We start from the raw sequence: 17,160 nt of genomic DNA on the forward strand, positions 1-17,160 counted from the left end.
TATCACTTTTGTTTATTATCTATTTCACTTGTGTTTATTATCTATTTCACTTGTGTTTATTATCTATTTCACTTGTGTTTATTATCTATTTCACTTGCTTTGGCCTCTGTTAACATATGTTTCCCATGAAGCCCTATGAAATTAATTAATTAAATTCCTCTCAATTTCAATGTTAGGTCAATAAAAAAAATACAAAAATAAATTCCCATTTCAATATTATCCTCGATTGCGGTTGTAAATAAAATAAAAATGTCCATTGAGCTGAGAGAAAAGTTGTAGTTTTAAAACTAATTTCCTGGAGTTCCATGCATTTTGCCATGGCTAATGCTGTTCTCCTCAAACAGTATAACAAAATTAATGAGCCGGGAACGTCCATTTTTTTAAATTTAATTTTCGATTCTCACTGACCGTCTAGATTTTATTTGATTGTTGGTTCTCAAAGATGGCATTCTCTATCTGGCTTTGGTCATTTACCTTGACACTGAAACTGTTTTTCAATCCCGAAAATCATCACTTAGCCAGCCCGCCTGAGAATTTTCTACATAGAAAAGACCCTGTAATTAGCTCCAATGGCTGTAATTTCTACCATATTAAAGGGATAGATCGAGATTTTTGGAATGAAGCCATTTATCTACTTGCCCAGAAATGAATGAACAGGAACAGCTAGCATGCTAACTGTTCCTGTAGACTTCTGGTAATTGAGCTAACGCTAGTTAGCATTGGCCCGTGAAACTACCTCTACCTTTCTTTGGGGCGGCAGGGTAGCCTAGCGGTTAGAGAATTGGACTAGTAACCGAAAGGTTGCAAGATCAAATCCACGAGCTGACAAGGTTCTGTCGTTCTGACAAGGTTCTGTCGTTCTGACAAGGTTCTGCCGTAAAAATCTGTCGTTCTGCCCCTGAACAAGGCAGTTAACCCACTGTTCCTAGACCAGTTAACCCACTGTTCCTAGGCCGTCATTGTAAAATAAGAATTTGTTCTTAACCGACTTGCCTAGTTAAATAAAGGTAAAATAAAATACTGGATGCAGAGACATAAAAATGGTATCCACAAAATGGTATCCACAAAATGATATTCTGTTGCAGCTCGCGATATTCCCCCCAAATAGTTTTCTAAAATAACTCAATATAAAACGGTGTTTCAACACCTGCCTTGCAAAATAATATTTAATTCAATTCCAAATCAAACAGTCTAATTCTTCCTAGGTTTTGGCCTTTCTAGGGAGTTTTTCCTAGTCACCGTGTTTCTACACCTGCCTTGCTTTGCTGTTTGGGGTTTTAGGCTGGGTTTCTGTACAGCACTTTGAGATATCAGCTGATGTAAGAAGGGCTTTATAAATACATTTGATTTGATTTGATCTGCGGACCCCCTGCAGGGCCACGGCCCCCAGTTTGAAACCCCTGAATCTACTGTTCAGACAGCATAGCTATACTAGATGAAATGACTAAAAATGAATCCATTAAGTGGAAAAACATTTTTTTTTACAATTCCAATTCAATTCCAAATCAAACAGTCTAATTCCAATTCCATATCTTTAAGAATGAATCCAATTCTTATTTTAACAATCTAAATTCTCCACTTCATGAATTCAATAATTGAATGTGAAGTTCTAATTAAACCCTGATGTCTGGTAGGGTAGTCACCTTGAGGAGCGAAGCCTGGCTGGGGTGGCCCATAGGCGAAATCAGGACCCCTGGGCTGGGCAGCCATGTACTGGACCGGGCTCCTGTTGGGCTGCTGGGAAAACTGCTGGGGGGGCCCAGGGGACTGGTGCTGGGGCCCGGGCTGGGCAGACCTCACCTGGGGAAAAGAAGATTACTCAGAGTTTTTCCATTTTTCCCAACCTCTGTGAGAGACTCCACTGAGCTTAAAGGGCTCTGTGAGACACACAGCTGAACTTGAAGGGCTCTGTGAGACACTCAGCTGAACTTGAAGGGCTCTGTGAGACACACAGCTGAACTTGAAGGGCTCTGTGAGACACTCAGCTGAACTTGAAGGGCTCTGTGAGACACTCAGCTGCAGTGCAGTGGCCAAAGATAAAATGGCAGTAGGATAGGATCAAGGACTTGATAGCAATGACTGCAAGTGATCTGTTTGCTATTGATCTTATAGCAATGGGACAAAAAATTGGGACAATAAAGACAGATCGATAGATTGATTAATTAAAATGATTGATTGACACCTGTACGTTGAAGGTGGGCTGGCTGGGGGTGGAGGCTGTGGCGTAGGAGGCTGGGACAGGCTGGGGGGCCATCTGGAACTGGGGCCTGGCCAGTATGGAGGCTGAGGAGGAGTTCTCCGCTTGGGGCCGGGGCAGTGTTCCGCCTGGGGCCCCGGCCTTGGGAGAGGACTTCTTGGTGGCCGTCAGAGGAGGCTGGGTGGGGATGACCATACGTTTGTACCCTGTCACCGGAGCGTTGGGACTGGTCAGAGTTCCAGAGTTCTGTAAAATAGAACGATATTTAAATCAAATACCCTTTCCTTTAATCCTCTGCTGAACACTGAGTGTGCCTGCTGCTCAAATGAAGTTAGGAAGAAGGCTGGGTAGTTAGCCAGGAGATTGATAGCCTGTTTCTTCCATATCAATCTCTAGGCAACTCCCCAGCCTGGGCTGATGGCTAATATAGAGGAAGCAGGCTGGGTAGTTAGTCTGGAGATTGATATAGGGGAAGCAGGCTATCAATCTACAGACTAACTACCCAGCCTGCTTCCTTCATATCAATCTCTGGACTAATTACCCAGCCTGGGCTGATGGCCAACTACCCAGCCTGCTTCCTCCATATCGATCTCCAGACTAACTACCCAGCCTGCTTCTTCCATATCGATCTCCAGACTAACTACCCAGCCTGCTTCTTCCATATCAATCTCTGGGCTAACTACCCAGCCTGCTTCCTCTATATCAATCTCCAGACTAACTACCCAGCCTGCTTCTTCCATATCAATCTCTAGGCTAACTACCCAGCCTGTTTCCTCTTTATCAATCTCTAGGCTAACTACCCAGCCTGCTTCTTCTATATCAATCTCTAGGCTAACTACCCAGCCAGCTTCCTCCATATCAATCTCTGGGCTAACTACCCAGCCTGCTTCCTCTATATCAATCTCTAGGCTAACTACCCAGCCTGCTTCTTCCATATCAATCTCTAGGCTAACTACCCAGCCAGCTTCCTCCATATCAATCTCTGGGCTAACTACCCAGCCTGCTTCCTCTATATCAATCTCTAGGCTACCTCGGTCTGACTCCCATATGGCACCCTTTTCCCATATAGTGCCTGTAAGGTGAACTACTTAAGTAGTGCACTATATAGGGAAAAGGGTGCCATTTGGGACTCAAACCCTGGACAGCAAAAGCCCTCACTACCCTGGCCCAATTCCTCCAGACATAAACTAAGGGTGATAAAGCATGCTAGCAGGAAGGGAGGGGATAAATTGTTGGGTGGAGGATGCCATGACAGTACGTTGGCAGTGCAAGAGGAAAATGGTGCTGACTGTAGCTGGCTGGGGTGAGGATGGTGGTAAATCCTAGAGATATGTTGTCCCAGTGATCCCTGGTGAGGGAAGAGGAAACAACTGGACTGTCAGTAATAGGAAACGAGTTCCTCAGTAGCTCAATGCTGAGCAATATCTCACCATTGGCGTGTCCAATTTCTATATTTTTGGGGGGGTGACTTCTTTCCCCACACAGGAGATGTGTGTGTCAGATTCAGATTCACAGTGTTTAATAGTGAATGGCTACAGGTGTGCTTGCAGGGTAACAGTGAACCTCTCAGGCTTGTGACACTGGTATGTTGTGGTTCAATGCCTCTCAGTTAGTGAATTAAAGATGTGTTGGATTGGTGATCCCAGGCCAGTACTGAGGGAGGGAAGAGGCCACTACGGGAAAACTATTGATCTCTGAAATATGACAGGAGTTCCTCACTGGCTCGATGCAGGACAGAGAACGTATGTGACTCAAATGGCATCCTACTCTTTATATAACGTCCCACCCTGATTCACCTGTCTGGTTCTTGTTTCCACCCCCCACCAGGTGTCTCCTCCCCCCACCAGGTGTCTCCTCCCCCCACCAGGTGTCTCCTCCCCCCACCAGGTGTCCCACCCTGATTCACCTGTCTTGTTCTTGTCTCCACCCCCCACCAGGTGTCTCCTCCCCCCACCAGGTGTCTCCTCCCCCCACCAGGTGTCTCCACCCCCCACCAGGTGTCCCACCCTGATTCACCTGTCTTGTTCTTGTCTCCACCCCCCACCAGGTGTCTCCTCCCCCCACCAGGGGTCTCTTTCCCCCACCAGGTGTCCCACCCTGATTCACCTGTCTTGTTCTTTTCTCCACCCCCCACCAGGTGTCTCCTCCCCCCACCAGGTGTCTCCTCCCCCCACCAGATGTCTCCTCCCCCCACCAGGTGTCTCCTCCCCCCACCAGGTGTCTCCACCCCCCACCAGGTGTCCCACCCTGATTCACCTGTCTTGTTCTTGTCTCCACCCCCCACCAGGTGTCTCCTCCCCCCACCAGGGGTCTCTTTCCCCCACCAGGTGTCCCACCCTGATTCACCTGTCTTGTTCTTGTCTCCACCCCCCACCAGGTGTCTCCTCCCCCCACCAGGTGTCTCCTCCCCCCACCAGGTGTCTCCTCCCCCCACCAGGTGTCTCCTCCCCCCACCAGGTGTCTCCACCCCCCACCAGGTGTCTCCTCCCCCCACCAGGTGTCTCCTCCCCCCACCAGATGTCTCCTCCCCCCACCAGGTGTCTATTTATACCTGGTTTTTTTACCTTTATTTAACCAGGTGGGCTAGTTGAGAACACCTTTATTTAACCAGGTGGGCTAGTTGAGAACACCTTTATTTAACCAGGTAGGCTAGTTGAGAACACCTTTATTTAACCAGGTAGGCTAGTTGAGAACACCTTTATTTAACCAGGTAGGCTAGTTGAGAACACCTTTATTCAACCAGGTAGGCTAGTTGAGAACACCTTTATTTAACCAGGTGGGCTAGTTGAGAACACCTTTATTTAACCAGGTAGGCTAGTTGAGAACACCTTTATTTAACCAGGTAGGCTAGTTGAGAACACCTTTATTTAACCAGGTAGGCTAGTTGAGAACACCTTTATTTAACCAGGTAGGCTAGTTGAGAACACCTTTATTTAACCAGGTAGGCTAGTTGAGAACACCTTTATTTAACCAGGTAGGCTAGTTGAGAACACCTTTATTTAACCAGGTAGGCTAGTTGAGAACACCTTTATTTAACCAGGTAGGCTAGTTGAGAACACCTTTATTTAGCCAGGTGGGCTAGTTGAGAACAAGTTCTCATTTGCAACTGCGTGTTTCCAGTCTGTTACCAGTTCGTCTCGTTTTGTCAGGTCTTACCAGCGTGTTTCCCGGTTTTGACCTGTCTTGACCCTGAGCCCGCCTGCCGTTCTGTCCCTGATTGACTCTGCCCTTGGATTACGAGCCTCGACATGCCCTTTGCCTGACCATTTGTTATAATAAACATTCTGAGAATCAAACTATCCGCCTCCTGTGTCTGGGTCATATCCTGAGTCGTGATAATATAGGGCACTACTTTAAACCAGTGCCCTGGTCATAAGTAGTGCACTATAATATAGGAAACAGTGTGATACTAGGACAGAGGTAAGGTCAGCAGGTCCTCAGTGGTTCCACACTGTACAGAGAATGTCTCAGCAGAACAGCTTGGTCCAACTCAGAGTGAATTCATTTGTACATTTTCGATGTTTTTGGGTGACCTTTTGGGTGACCTTTTGGGTGACCTTTTGGGTGACCTTTTGGTTTGATTTGGTTACCAAGGATCATTAAGTTAAGAATAATGAGTGCAGTTAACATGTAAGATACAATGACTTTACAGGACATAAATGATGTGTGTTTCAGTACATACTATACCACTACAGACACCACTACAGACACCACTACAGACACCACTACAGACACGATGTGTGTTTCAGTACATACTATACCACTAAAGACACCACTACAGACACCACTACAGACACCACTACATACACCACTACAGACACCACTACAGACACCACTACAGACACCACTACAGGCACGATGTGTGTTTCAGTACATACTATACCACTAAAGACACCACTACAGACACCACTACAGACACCACTACATACACCACTACAGACACCACTACAGACACCACTACAGACGTGATGTTGTGATGTGTGTTTCAGTACATACTATACCACTACAGACATGATGTTGTGATGTGTGTTTCAGTACACCACTACATACACCACTACAGACACCACTACAGACACCACTACAGACACCACTACATACATGATGTTGTGATGTGTGTTTCAGTACACCACTACAGACGTGATGTTGTGATGTGTGTTTCAGTACACCACTACAGACACCACTACAGACACCACTACAGACATTATGTGTGTTTCAGTACATACTACACCACTACAGACGTGATGTGTGTTTCAGTACATACTACAGACGTGATGTGTGTTTCAGTACATACTACAGACGTGATGTGTGTTTCAGTACACCACTACAGACGTGATGTTGTGATGTGTGTTTCAGTACACCACTACAGACACCACTACAGACACCACTACAGACACCACTACAGACACCACTACAGACGTGAGGTGTGTTTCAGTACATACTACACCACTACAGACACCACTACAGACACCACTAGACATGATGTTGTGATGTGTGTTTCAGTACACCACTACAGACGTGATGTTGTGATGTGTGTTTCAGTACACCACTACAGACACCACTACAGACACCACTACAGACATTATGTGTGTTTCAGTACATACTACACCACTACAGACATGATGTGTGTTTCAGTACACCACTACAGACGTGATGTTGTGATGTGTGTTTCAGTACACCACTACAGACGTGATGTTGTGATGTGTGTTTCAGTACATACTATACCACTACAGACATGATGTGTGTTTCAGTACACCACTACAGACGTGATGTTGTGATGTGTGTTTCAGTACACCACTACAGACACCATGTTGTGTAACACAGTGCGCCCCATCACACACAACTAAACCGTGTCATCTACAACCAGCCTTTATCTTATCGGTGTCAGACTGTCAGACGACCTAAAAAAGATCTGTCATTAACCTTGACTGATCCTATTAGGGCTGACGCCTTAAGGGTGGGAAAAGGAATCAATTACTAATTGTTACTGCAGTATGTAACATGTACTCTTACGCGCTTTATTAAAACTATACACAATGTTGCTAATGAAAGTGGGTGGGAATACGCATTAGAGATGAACCTCGATAACAATCAATATCGATACCTTTTATTCCTACTGTGTCAAGGTGAGTAACACTAGCAACAGTCTTTGTTCCTCGCACGGTTCCATCATAAACACAGCGGAGGGATTCTTAAAGAACATCATTGTGCCGATAAATGAAGGACAAACGGATTCCATTACTAATATAACATAGAAAATATGAAGCGGCATCCATATAAGAGACAGTAGGTTTGGTGTCAGGTCTTCATGGAGTGAGATTTTCTTAATAACATGCGACTGAGAGTCTCCTAACTCAACTCCAGATAATCTGAAGAGCAAAGGCCAAGCAGATGAGAGGAGGAGAGGAGAGGAGAGAGGAGAAAAGAGGAGAGGAGAGAGGAGACGAGGGGAGAGGAGAGAGGAGAAAAGAGGAGAGAGGAGACGAGGGGAGAGGAGAGAGGAGAAAAGAGGAGAGGAGAGAGGAGATGAGGGGAGAGGAGAAAAGAGGAGAGGAGAGAGGAGACGAGGGGAGAGGAGAGAGGAGAAGAGGGGAGAGGAGACGAGGGGAGAGGAGAGAGGAGACGAGGGGAGAGGAGAGAGGAGAAGAGGAGAGGAGAGAGGAGACGAGGGGAGAGGAGAAGAGGATAGGAGAGAGGAGACGAGGGGAGAGGAGAGAGGAGAAGAGGGGAGAGGAGAAAAGAGGAGAGGAGAGATGAAAAGAGGGGAGAGGAGAAAAGAGGAGAGGAGAAAAGAGGAGAGAAGAGAAGAAAAGATAAGAGAGGGGAGGAGAGGAGAAGACAGGAGGAGAGGGGAGGAGGTGAAAGAGAAGAGAGAAGAGAGAGGGGAGGAGAGGAGGAGGTGAAAAAAGAGAGAAGAGAGAGGGGAGGATAGGAGGAGAGGAGGAGGTGAAAAGAGTTAGATTAGAAAGAAGGATAGAGGCGAGGAGAGAAGAGGAGGAGAAAAGAGAAGAGAGAAGAGAGAAAATAAGAGAGGAGAGGAGAAGAGAGGAGAAGAGAGGATGAGGGGATGAGAGAAGAGGAGAGAGGAAGAGATGGGGGAGGAGAGAGGAGAGGAGAGGAAAAGGGGAGGTGAGAATAGAGGAGAGGAGGAGGACCCTAAAGGAACCAACCACATGAAAACACATCATGCTCTCAACCTGATTTCTGTTTCACTGATTAGTGCTAGTGATGTTTATTTAATAATGCGTCTGTCTGCAGATGTACGGAGAGAGAAAAAAAAGCCCTTCAGGAAGTGAAATTAGTCAATTTAAATGTTTCATGGTTTTTAAATACTCTAGATTATTAATTTATCTTTAAAGGCCTTAGAACCTAACATTGACTTAGCAGAGAACTGGAAAATGCAAATGGAAGACCTCAAAATAATTACATTGTCACGGTGAATGTTCCAGCACTTAGATTAAGAGAACAAATTCAATCGTTTTATGAGGTGATGAAACTTGGAACTGAATACAATCTGCAGAAAAAGAGTTTGTTCTACAGTGGAAATGATTTACATGTTATCTGAATGATGAGAGATACTTGTTAAATTACAGCGAGTGACGGTCACATGTTTTCAATGTCAAATCAAATCACATTTCATTGGTCACATACAACGTGTTTAGACGATGTTAATGCGAGTGTAGCGATATGCTTGTGCTTCTAGTTACGACGGTGCAGTAATATCCAACACATTCATCCAACGTATACCCAATACACACACATGTAAGTAAGGAACGGATTTAAGAATATATTAAAAACATGGATAAGCAGTCAGAGCAGCAGAGACTAAGATAAGGTATCGAGGACAGTATATACATACTGTATGAGATGAGTAATGCATAGACTAAGATAAGGTATCGAGGACAGTATATACATACTGTATGAGATGAGTAATGCAGAGACTAAGATAAGGTATCGAGGACAGTATATACATACTGTATGAGATGAGTAATGCATAGACTAAGATAAGGTATCGAGGACAGTATATACATACTGTATGAGATGAGTAATGCATAGACTAAGATAAGGTATCGAGGACAGTATATACATACTGTATGAGATGAGTAATGCATAGACTAAGATACAGTAGATGGTATCGAGGACAGTATATACATACTGTATGAGATGAGTAATGCATAGACTAAGATAAGGTATCGAGGACAGTATATACATACTGTATGAGATGAGTAATGCATAGACTAAGATAAGGTATCGAGGACAGTATATACATACTGTATGAGATGAGTAATGCATAGACTAAGATAAGGTATCGAGGACAGTATATACATACTGTATGAGATGAGTAATGCATAGACTAAGATACAGTAGATGGTATCGAGTACAGTATATACATACTGTATGAGATGAGTAATGCATAGACTAAGATACAGTAGATGGTATCGAGGACAGTATATACATACTGTATGAGATGAGTAATGCATAGACTAAGATAAGGTATCGAGGACAGTATATACATACTGTATGAGATGAGTAATGCATAGACTAAGATACAGTAGATGGTATCGAGGACAGTATATACATACTGTATGAGATGAGTAATGCATAGACTAAGATAAGGTATCGAGGACAGTATATACATACTGTATGAGATGAGTAATGCATAGACTAAGATAAGGTATCGAGGACAGTATATACATACTGTATGAGATGAGTAATGCATAGACTAAGATAAGGTATCGAGGACAGTATATACATACTGTATGAGATGAGTAATGCATAGACTAAGATAAGGTATCGAGGACAGTATATACATACTGTATGAGATGAGTAATGCATAGACTAAGATAAGGTATCGAGGACAGTATATACATACTGTATGAGATGAGTAATGCATAGACTAAGATACAGTAGATGGTATCGAGTACAGTATATACATACTGTATGAGATGAGTAATGCATAGACTAAGATACAGTAGATGGTATCGAGTACAGTATATACATACTGTATGAGATGAGTAATGCATAGACTAAGATACAGTAGATGGTATCGAGTACAGTATATACATACTGTATGAGATGAGTAATGCATAGACTAAGATACAGTAGATGGTATCGAGTACAGTATATACATACTGTATGAGATGAGTAATGCATAGACTAAGATACAGTAGATGGTATCGAGTACAGTATAGAGTACAGTATATACATATGAGATGAGTAATGCATAGACTAAGATACAGTAGATGGTATCGAGTACAGTATATACATACTGTATGAGATGAGTAATGCATAGACTAAGATACAGTAGATGGTATCGAGTACAGTATATACATATGAGATGAGTAATGTAGGGTATGTAAACATTATTAAAGTGACTATTCATCCATTTATTAAAATGGTCAATGATATCAAGTCTGTGTATTTAGGGCAGCAGCCTCTCTGAGTTAGTGATGTCTATTTAACAGTCTGATGGCCTTGAGATAGACTGTAAAACAGCTTCTATCGACCCCAGTTTTGATGCACCTGTACTGACCTCACCTTCTGGATGATAGCGGGGTGAACCACCGTGGGTGGTTGTTGTCCTTGATAATCTTTTCAGCCTTCCTGTGACATCAGGTGCTGTAGGTGTCATGGAGGGCAGGTAGTTTGCCCCCGGTGATGCATTGTGCAGACCTCACTACCCTCTGGAGAGCCTTTAGGTTGTGGGCGGAGCAGTTGCCATACCAGGCGGTGATACAGTCCGACAGGATGCTCTCAATTGTGCATCTGTAAAAGTTTGTGAGGGTTTTAGGTGACAAGCCACATTTCCTTCAGCCTCCTGAGGTTGAAGAGGCGCAGTTTTGCCTTCTTCACCACACTGTCTGTGTGGGTGGACCAATTCAGTTTGTGGATAGGTGCTCCATCTGACTTGTGCTGAAAACTTTCCACCTTCTCCACTACTGTCCCGTCGATTTGGATATGGGGGTGCTCACCTCTCCTGTATAAGTCCACGATCGGTGTGAGGTTATTTTCCTGACACCAGACTCCGAGGGCCCTCACCTCCTACCTGTAGGCCGTCTCGTCGCTGTTAGTAATCACGCCTACCACTGTGGTGTCATCTACAAACTTGATGATTGAGTTGGAGGCGTGCATGGCCACGCAGTCGTGGGTGAACAAGAAGTATGGGAGGGGGCTGAGCACGCACCCTTGTGAGACCCCAGTGTTAAGGATCAGCAAAGTGGAGGCAATGTTTCCTATCTTCACCACCTGGGGGCGACCCGTCAGGAAGTCCAGGACCCAATTGCACAGGGCGGGGTTGAGACCTAGGGCCCCGAGCTTAATGGCGAGTTCGGAGAGTACTATGGTGTTAAATGCTGAGCTGTAGTTAATGAACAGCATTCTCACATAGGTATTCTTCTTGTCCAGATGGGATAGGGCCGTGTGCAGTGTGATGGCATCGTTGGACCTATTTGGGGCGGTGTGCAAACTGAAGTGGGTCTAGGGTGGCCGGTAAGGTGGAGGTGATATGATCCTTAACTAGACTCTCAAAGCACTTCATGATGACAGAAGTGAGGGCTACGGGGCGGTAGTCATTTAGTTGCCTTCTTGGGTACAGGAACAATAGTGGGATCTTGAAGCATGTGGGAACAGCAGACTGGGATAGGGAGAAATTGAATATGTCCGTAAACACTACAGCCTGCTGGTCATGCTCTGAGGACGTGACCAAGGATGCCGCCTGGGCCGGCAGCCTTGCTACGGTTAACACGTTTAAATGTCTTACTCACGTCGGCCACGGAGAAGGACAGCCCACAGTCCTTGTTAGCGGGCCGCGTCAGTGGCAATGTGTTATCCTCAAAGCGGGAGAAGAAGGCGTTTAGTTTGTCCGGAAGCAAGACGTCGGTGTCCGCGACGTGGCTGGTTTTCCCTTTATAGTCCATGATCGTCTGTAGTCCGTATCTGCAGACCCTGCCTCATACGTCTCGTGTCTGAGCCGTTGAATTGCGTCTCCACTTTGTCTCTATACTGACGTTTTCCCTGTTTGATTGGCTTGCGAAGGGAATGACCGCTCTGTCTATATTCTGCCATATTCCCAATCACCTTGCAATGTTTAAATGCACTGGTTCACGCTATCAGATTTGCGCGAATGTTGCCATCTGTGTGTGTGTGTGTGTGTGTGTGTGTGTGTGTGTGTGTGTGTGTGTGTGTGTGTGTGTGTGTGTGTGTGTGTGTGTGTGTGTGTGTGTGTGTGTGTGTGTGTGTGTGTGTGTGTGTGAGTGAGTGAGTGAGTGAGAGAAAGAGAGAATGGAGCATCAGCCCCTAGACTAGAGGACCATTGAGAATAAATAAGAACTAAACCATGACACCTAAAAACAACACAGCTGTACTTATGTGTTGAACCACTCACACTAAACCACTCTAACACAGTAAAAACAGTGATATAAATACGATATGATCTCAATCAGAACTCTGGACTGTCTGTCCAATTTATTAACCAGCAACACAGACATAGAGGAGGTATATTAACCAGCAACACAGACATAGAGGTATATTAACCAGCAACACAGACATAGAGGAGGTATATTAACCAGCAACACAGACATAGAGGTGGTATATTAACCAGCAACACAGACATAGAGGAGGTATATTAACCAGCAACACAGACATAGAGGTATATTAACCAGCAACACAGACATAGAGGAGGTATATTAACCAGCAACACAGACATAGAGGTGGTATATTAACCAGCAACACAGACATAGAGGAGGTATATTAACCAGCAACACAGACTTAGAGGAGGTATATTAACCAGCAACACAGACATAGAGGTGGTATATGAACCAGCAACACAGACATAGAGGTATATTAACCAGCAACACAGACATAGAGGTGGTATATTAACCAGCAACACAGACATAGAGGTGGTATATGAACCAGCAACACAGACATAGAGGAGGTATATTAACCAGCAACACAGACATAGAGGTGGTATATGACCCAGCAACACAGACATAGAGGAGGTATATTAACCAGCAACACAGACATAGAGGAGGTATATTAACCAGCAACACAGACATAGAGGTGGTATATGAACCAGCAACACAGACATAGAGGAGGTATATTAACCAGCAACACAGACATAGAGGTGGTATATGAACCAGCAACACAGACATAGAGGAGGTATATGAACCAGCAACACAGACATAGAGGAGGACATAGAGGTGGTATATTAACCAGCAACACAGACATATAGGTATATTAACCAGCAACACAGACATATAGGTATATTAACCAGCAACACAGACATAGAGGTGGTATATGACCCAGCAACACAGGCATAGAGGTGGTATATGACCCAGCAACACAGACATAGAGGTATATTAACCAGCAACACAGACATAGAGGTATATTAACCAGCAACACAGACATAGAGGTGGTATATGACCCAGCAATACAGACATAGAGGTATATTAACCAGCAACACAGACATAGAGGCATATTAACCAGCAACACAGACATAGAGGTGGTATATGAACCAGCAACACAGACATAGAGGTATATTAACCAGCAAAACAGACATAGAGGTGGTATATTAACCAGCAACACAGACATAGAGGAGGACATAGAGGTATATTAACCAGCAACACGGACATAGAAGTGGTATATTAACCAGCAACACAGACATAGAGGTGGTATATTAACCAGCAACACAGACTTAGAGGAGGTATATTAACCAGCAACACAGACATAGAGGTGGTATATGAACCAGCAACACAGACATAGAGGTGGTATATGAACCAGCAACATAGACATAGAGGTATATTAACCAGCAACACAGACATAGAGGTGGTATATTAACCAGCAACACAGACATAGAGGTGGTATATTAACCAGCAACACAGACATAGAGTTGGTATATTAACCAGCAACACGGACAGAGGTGATTAGACAGGTATTCAACTACTAGAGGGATTAGACAGGTATTCAACTAACTACTAGAGTGATTAGACAGGTATTCAACTAACTACTAGAGGGATTAGACAGGTATTCAACTACTAGAGGGATTAGACAGGTATTCAACTAACTACTAGAGGGATTAGACAGGTATTCAACTACTAGAGGGATTAGACAGGTATTCAACTAACTACTAGGGGGATTAGACAGGTATTCAATTAACTACTAGGGGGATTAGACAGGTATTCAACTAACTACTAGAGGGATTAGACAGGTATTCAACTACTAGAGGGATTAGACAGGTATTCAACTAACCACTAGATGGATTAGACAGGTATTCAACTAACCACTAGATGGATTAGACAGGTATTCAACTAACTACTAGAGGGATTAGACAGGTATTCAACTACTAGAGGGATTAGACAGGTATTCAACTAACTACTAGAGGGATTAGACAGGTATTCAACTAACTACTAGAGGGATTAGACAGGTATTCAACTACTAAAGGGATTAGACAGGTATTCAACTAACTACTAGGGGGATTAGACAGGTATTCAACTAACTACTAGAGGGATTAGACAGGTATTCAACTAACTGCTAGAGGGATTAGACAGGTATTCAACTACTAGAGGGATTAGACAGGTATTCAACTACTAGAGGGATTAGACAGGTATTCAACTACTAGAGGGATTAGACAGGTATTCAACTAACTACTAGAGGGATTAGACAGGTATTCAACTAACTACTAGAGGGATTAGACAGGTATTCAACTAACTACTAGAGGGATTAGACAGGTATTCAACTAACTACTAGAGGGATTAGACAGGTATTCAACTACTAGAGGGATTAGACAGGTATTCAACTAACTACTAGAGGGATTAGACAGGTATTCAACTAACTACTAGAGGGATTAGACAGGTATTCAACTACTAGAGGGATTAGACAGGTATTCAACTAACTACTAGGGGAATTAGACAGGTATTCAACTAACTACTAGAGGGATTAGACAGGTATTCAACTAACTACTAGGGGGATTAGAAAGGTATTCAACTAACTACTAGGTGGATTAGACAGGTATTCAACTAACTACTAGGGGGATTAGACAGGTATTCAACTAACTACTAGAGGGATTAGACAGGTATTCAACTAACTACTAGAGGGATTAGACAGGTTTTCAACTAACTACTAGGGGGATTAGACAGGTATTCAACTAACTACTAGGGGGATTAGACAGGTATTCAACTACTAGAGGGATTAGACGGGTATTCAACTACTAGAGGGATTAGACAGGTATTCAACTAACTACTAGAGGGATTAGACAGGTATTCAACTACTAGAGGGATTAGACAGGTATTCAACTAACTACTAGAGGGATTAGACAGGTATTCAACTAACTACTAGAGGGATTAGACAGGTATTCAACTAACTACTAGAGGGATTAGACAGGTATTCAACTAACTACTAGAGGGATTAGACAGGTATTCAACTACTAGAGGGATTAGACAGGTATTCAACTAACTACTAGAGGGATTAGACAGGTATTCAACTAACTACTAGAGGGATTAGACAGGTATTCAACTAACTACTAGAGGTATTAGACAGGTATTCAACTACTAAAGGGATTAGACAGGTATTCAACTAACTACTAGAGGGATTAGACAGGTATTCAACTAACTACTAGAGGATTAGACAGGTATTCAACTAACTACTAGAGGGATTAGACAGGTATTCAACTAACTACTAGAGGGATTAGACAGGTATTCAACTACTAAAGGGATTAGACAGGTATTCAACTAACTACTAGAGGGATTAGACAGGTATTCAACTACTAGAGGGATTAGACAGGTATTCAACTAACTACTAGAGGGATTAGACAGGTATTCAACTAACTACTAGAGGGATTAGACAGGTATTCAACTAACTACTAGAGGGATTAGACAGGTATTCAACTAACTACTAGAGGGATTAGACAGGTATTCAACTACTAGAGGGATTAGACAGGTATTCAACTAACTACTAGAGGGATTAGACAGGTATTCAACTAACTACTAGAGGGATTAGACAGGTATTCAACTAACTACTAGAGGTATTAGACAGGTATTCAACTACTAAAGGGATTAGACAGGTATTCAACTAACTACTAGAGGGATTAGACAGGTATTCAACTAACTACTAGAGGGATTAGACAGGTATTCAACTAACTACTAGAGGGATTAGACAGGTATTCAACTAACTACTAGAGGGATTAGACAGGTATTCAACTAACTACTAGAGGGATTAGACAGGTATTCAACTACTAGAGGGATTAGACAGGTATTCAACTACTAGATGGATTAGACAGGTATTCAACTACTATAGGGATTAGACAGGTATTCAACTACTAGAGGGATTAGACAGGTATTCAACTACTAGAGGGATTAGACAGGTATTCAACTACTAGAGGGATTAGACAGGTATTCAACTAACTACTAGGGGGGTTAGACAGGTATTCAACTAACTACTAGAGGGATTAGACAGGTATTCCACTAACTACTAGAGGGATTAGACAGGTATTCAACTACTAGAAGGATTAGACAGGTATTCCACTAACTACTAGAGGGATTAGACAGGTATTCAACTACTAGAGGGATTAGACAGGTATTCAACTACTAGAGGGATTAGACAGGTATTCAACTAACTACTAGAGGGATTAGACAGGTATTCAACTACTAAAGGGATTAGACAGGTATTCAACTAACTACTAGAGGGATTAGACAGGTATTCAACTACTAAAGGGATTAGACAGGTATTCAACTAACTACTAGAGGGATTAGACAGGTATTCAACTACTAGAGGGATTAGACAGGTATTCAACTACTAGATGGATTCGACAGGTATTCAACTACTAGAGGGATTAGACAGGTATTCAACTACTAGAGGGATTAGACAGGTATTCAACTAACTACTAGAGGGATTAGACAGGTATTCAACTACTAGAGGGATTAGACAGGTATTCAACTACTAGAGGGATTAGACAGGTGTTCAACTACTAGAGG

The 17,160-nt window shown here is 43.3% G+C and overlaps 1 protein-coding gene across 3 annotated transcripts in view; it reads right to left on the reverse strand.

Moving 5' to 3' along the window:
- lpp (LIM domain containing preferred translocation partner in lipoma) overlaps positions 1–17,160 on the reverse strand; it is a 392,743-nt gene that overhangs the window by 181,976 nt on the left and 193,607 nt on the right. For all 3 annotated transcript variants that reach the window (XM_031822309.1, XM_031822310.1, XM_031822311.1), the window contains 2 exons: positions 2,183–2,443; positions 1,644–1,800 (listed from right to left, as the gene is read on the reverse strand). In XM_031822309.1, the coding sequence (XP_031678169.1) occupies positions 1,644–1,800; positions 2,183–2,443 (418 nt within the window). The remainder of the gene's footprint in view (positions 1–1,643; positions 1,801–2,182; positions 2,444–17,160) is intronic.

Source organism: Oncorhynchus kisutch, linkage group LG4 (genome assembly GCF_002021735.2).
Source record: "Oncorhynchus kisutch isolate 150728-3 linkage group LG4, Okis_V2, whole genome shotgun sequence".
NCBI classification, from domain to species: Eukaryota; Metazoa; Chordata; class Actinopteri; order Salmoniformes; family Salmonidae; genus Oncorhynchus; species Oncorhynchus kisutch.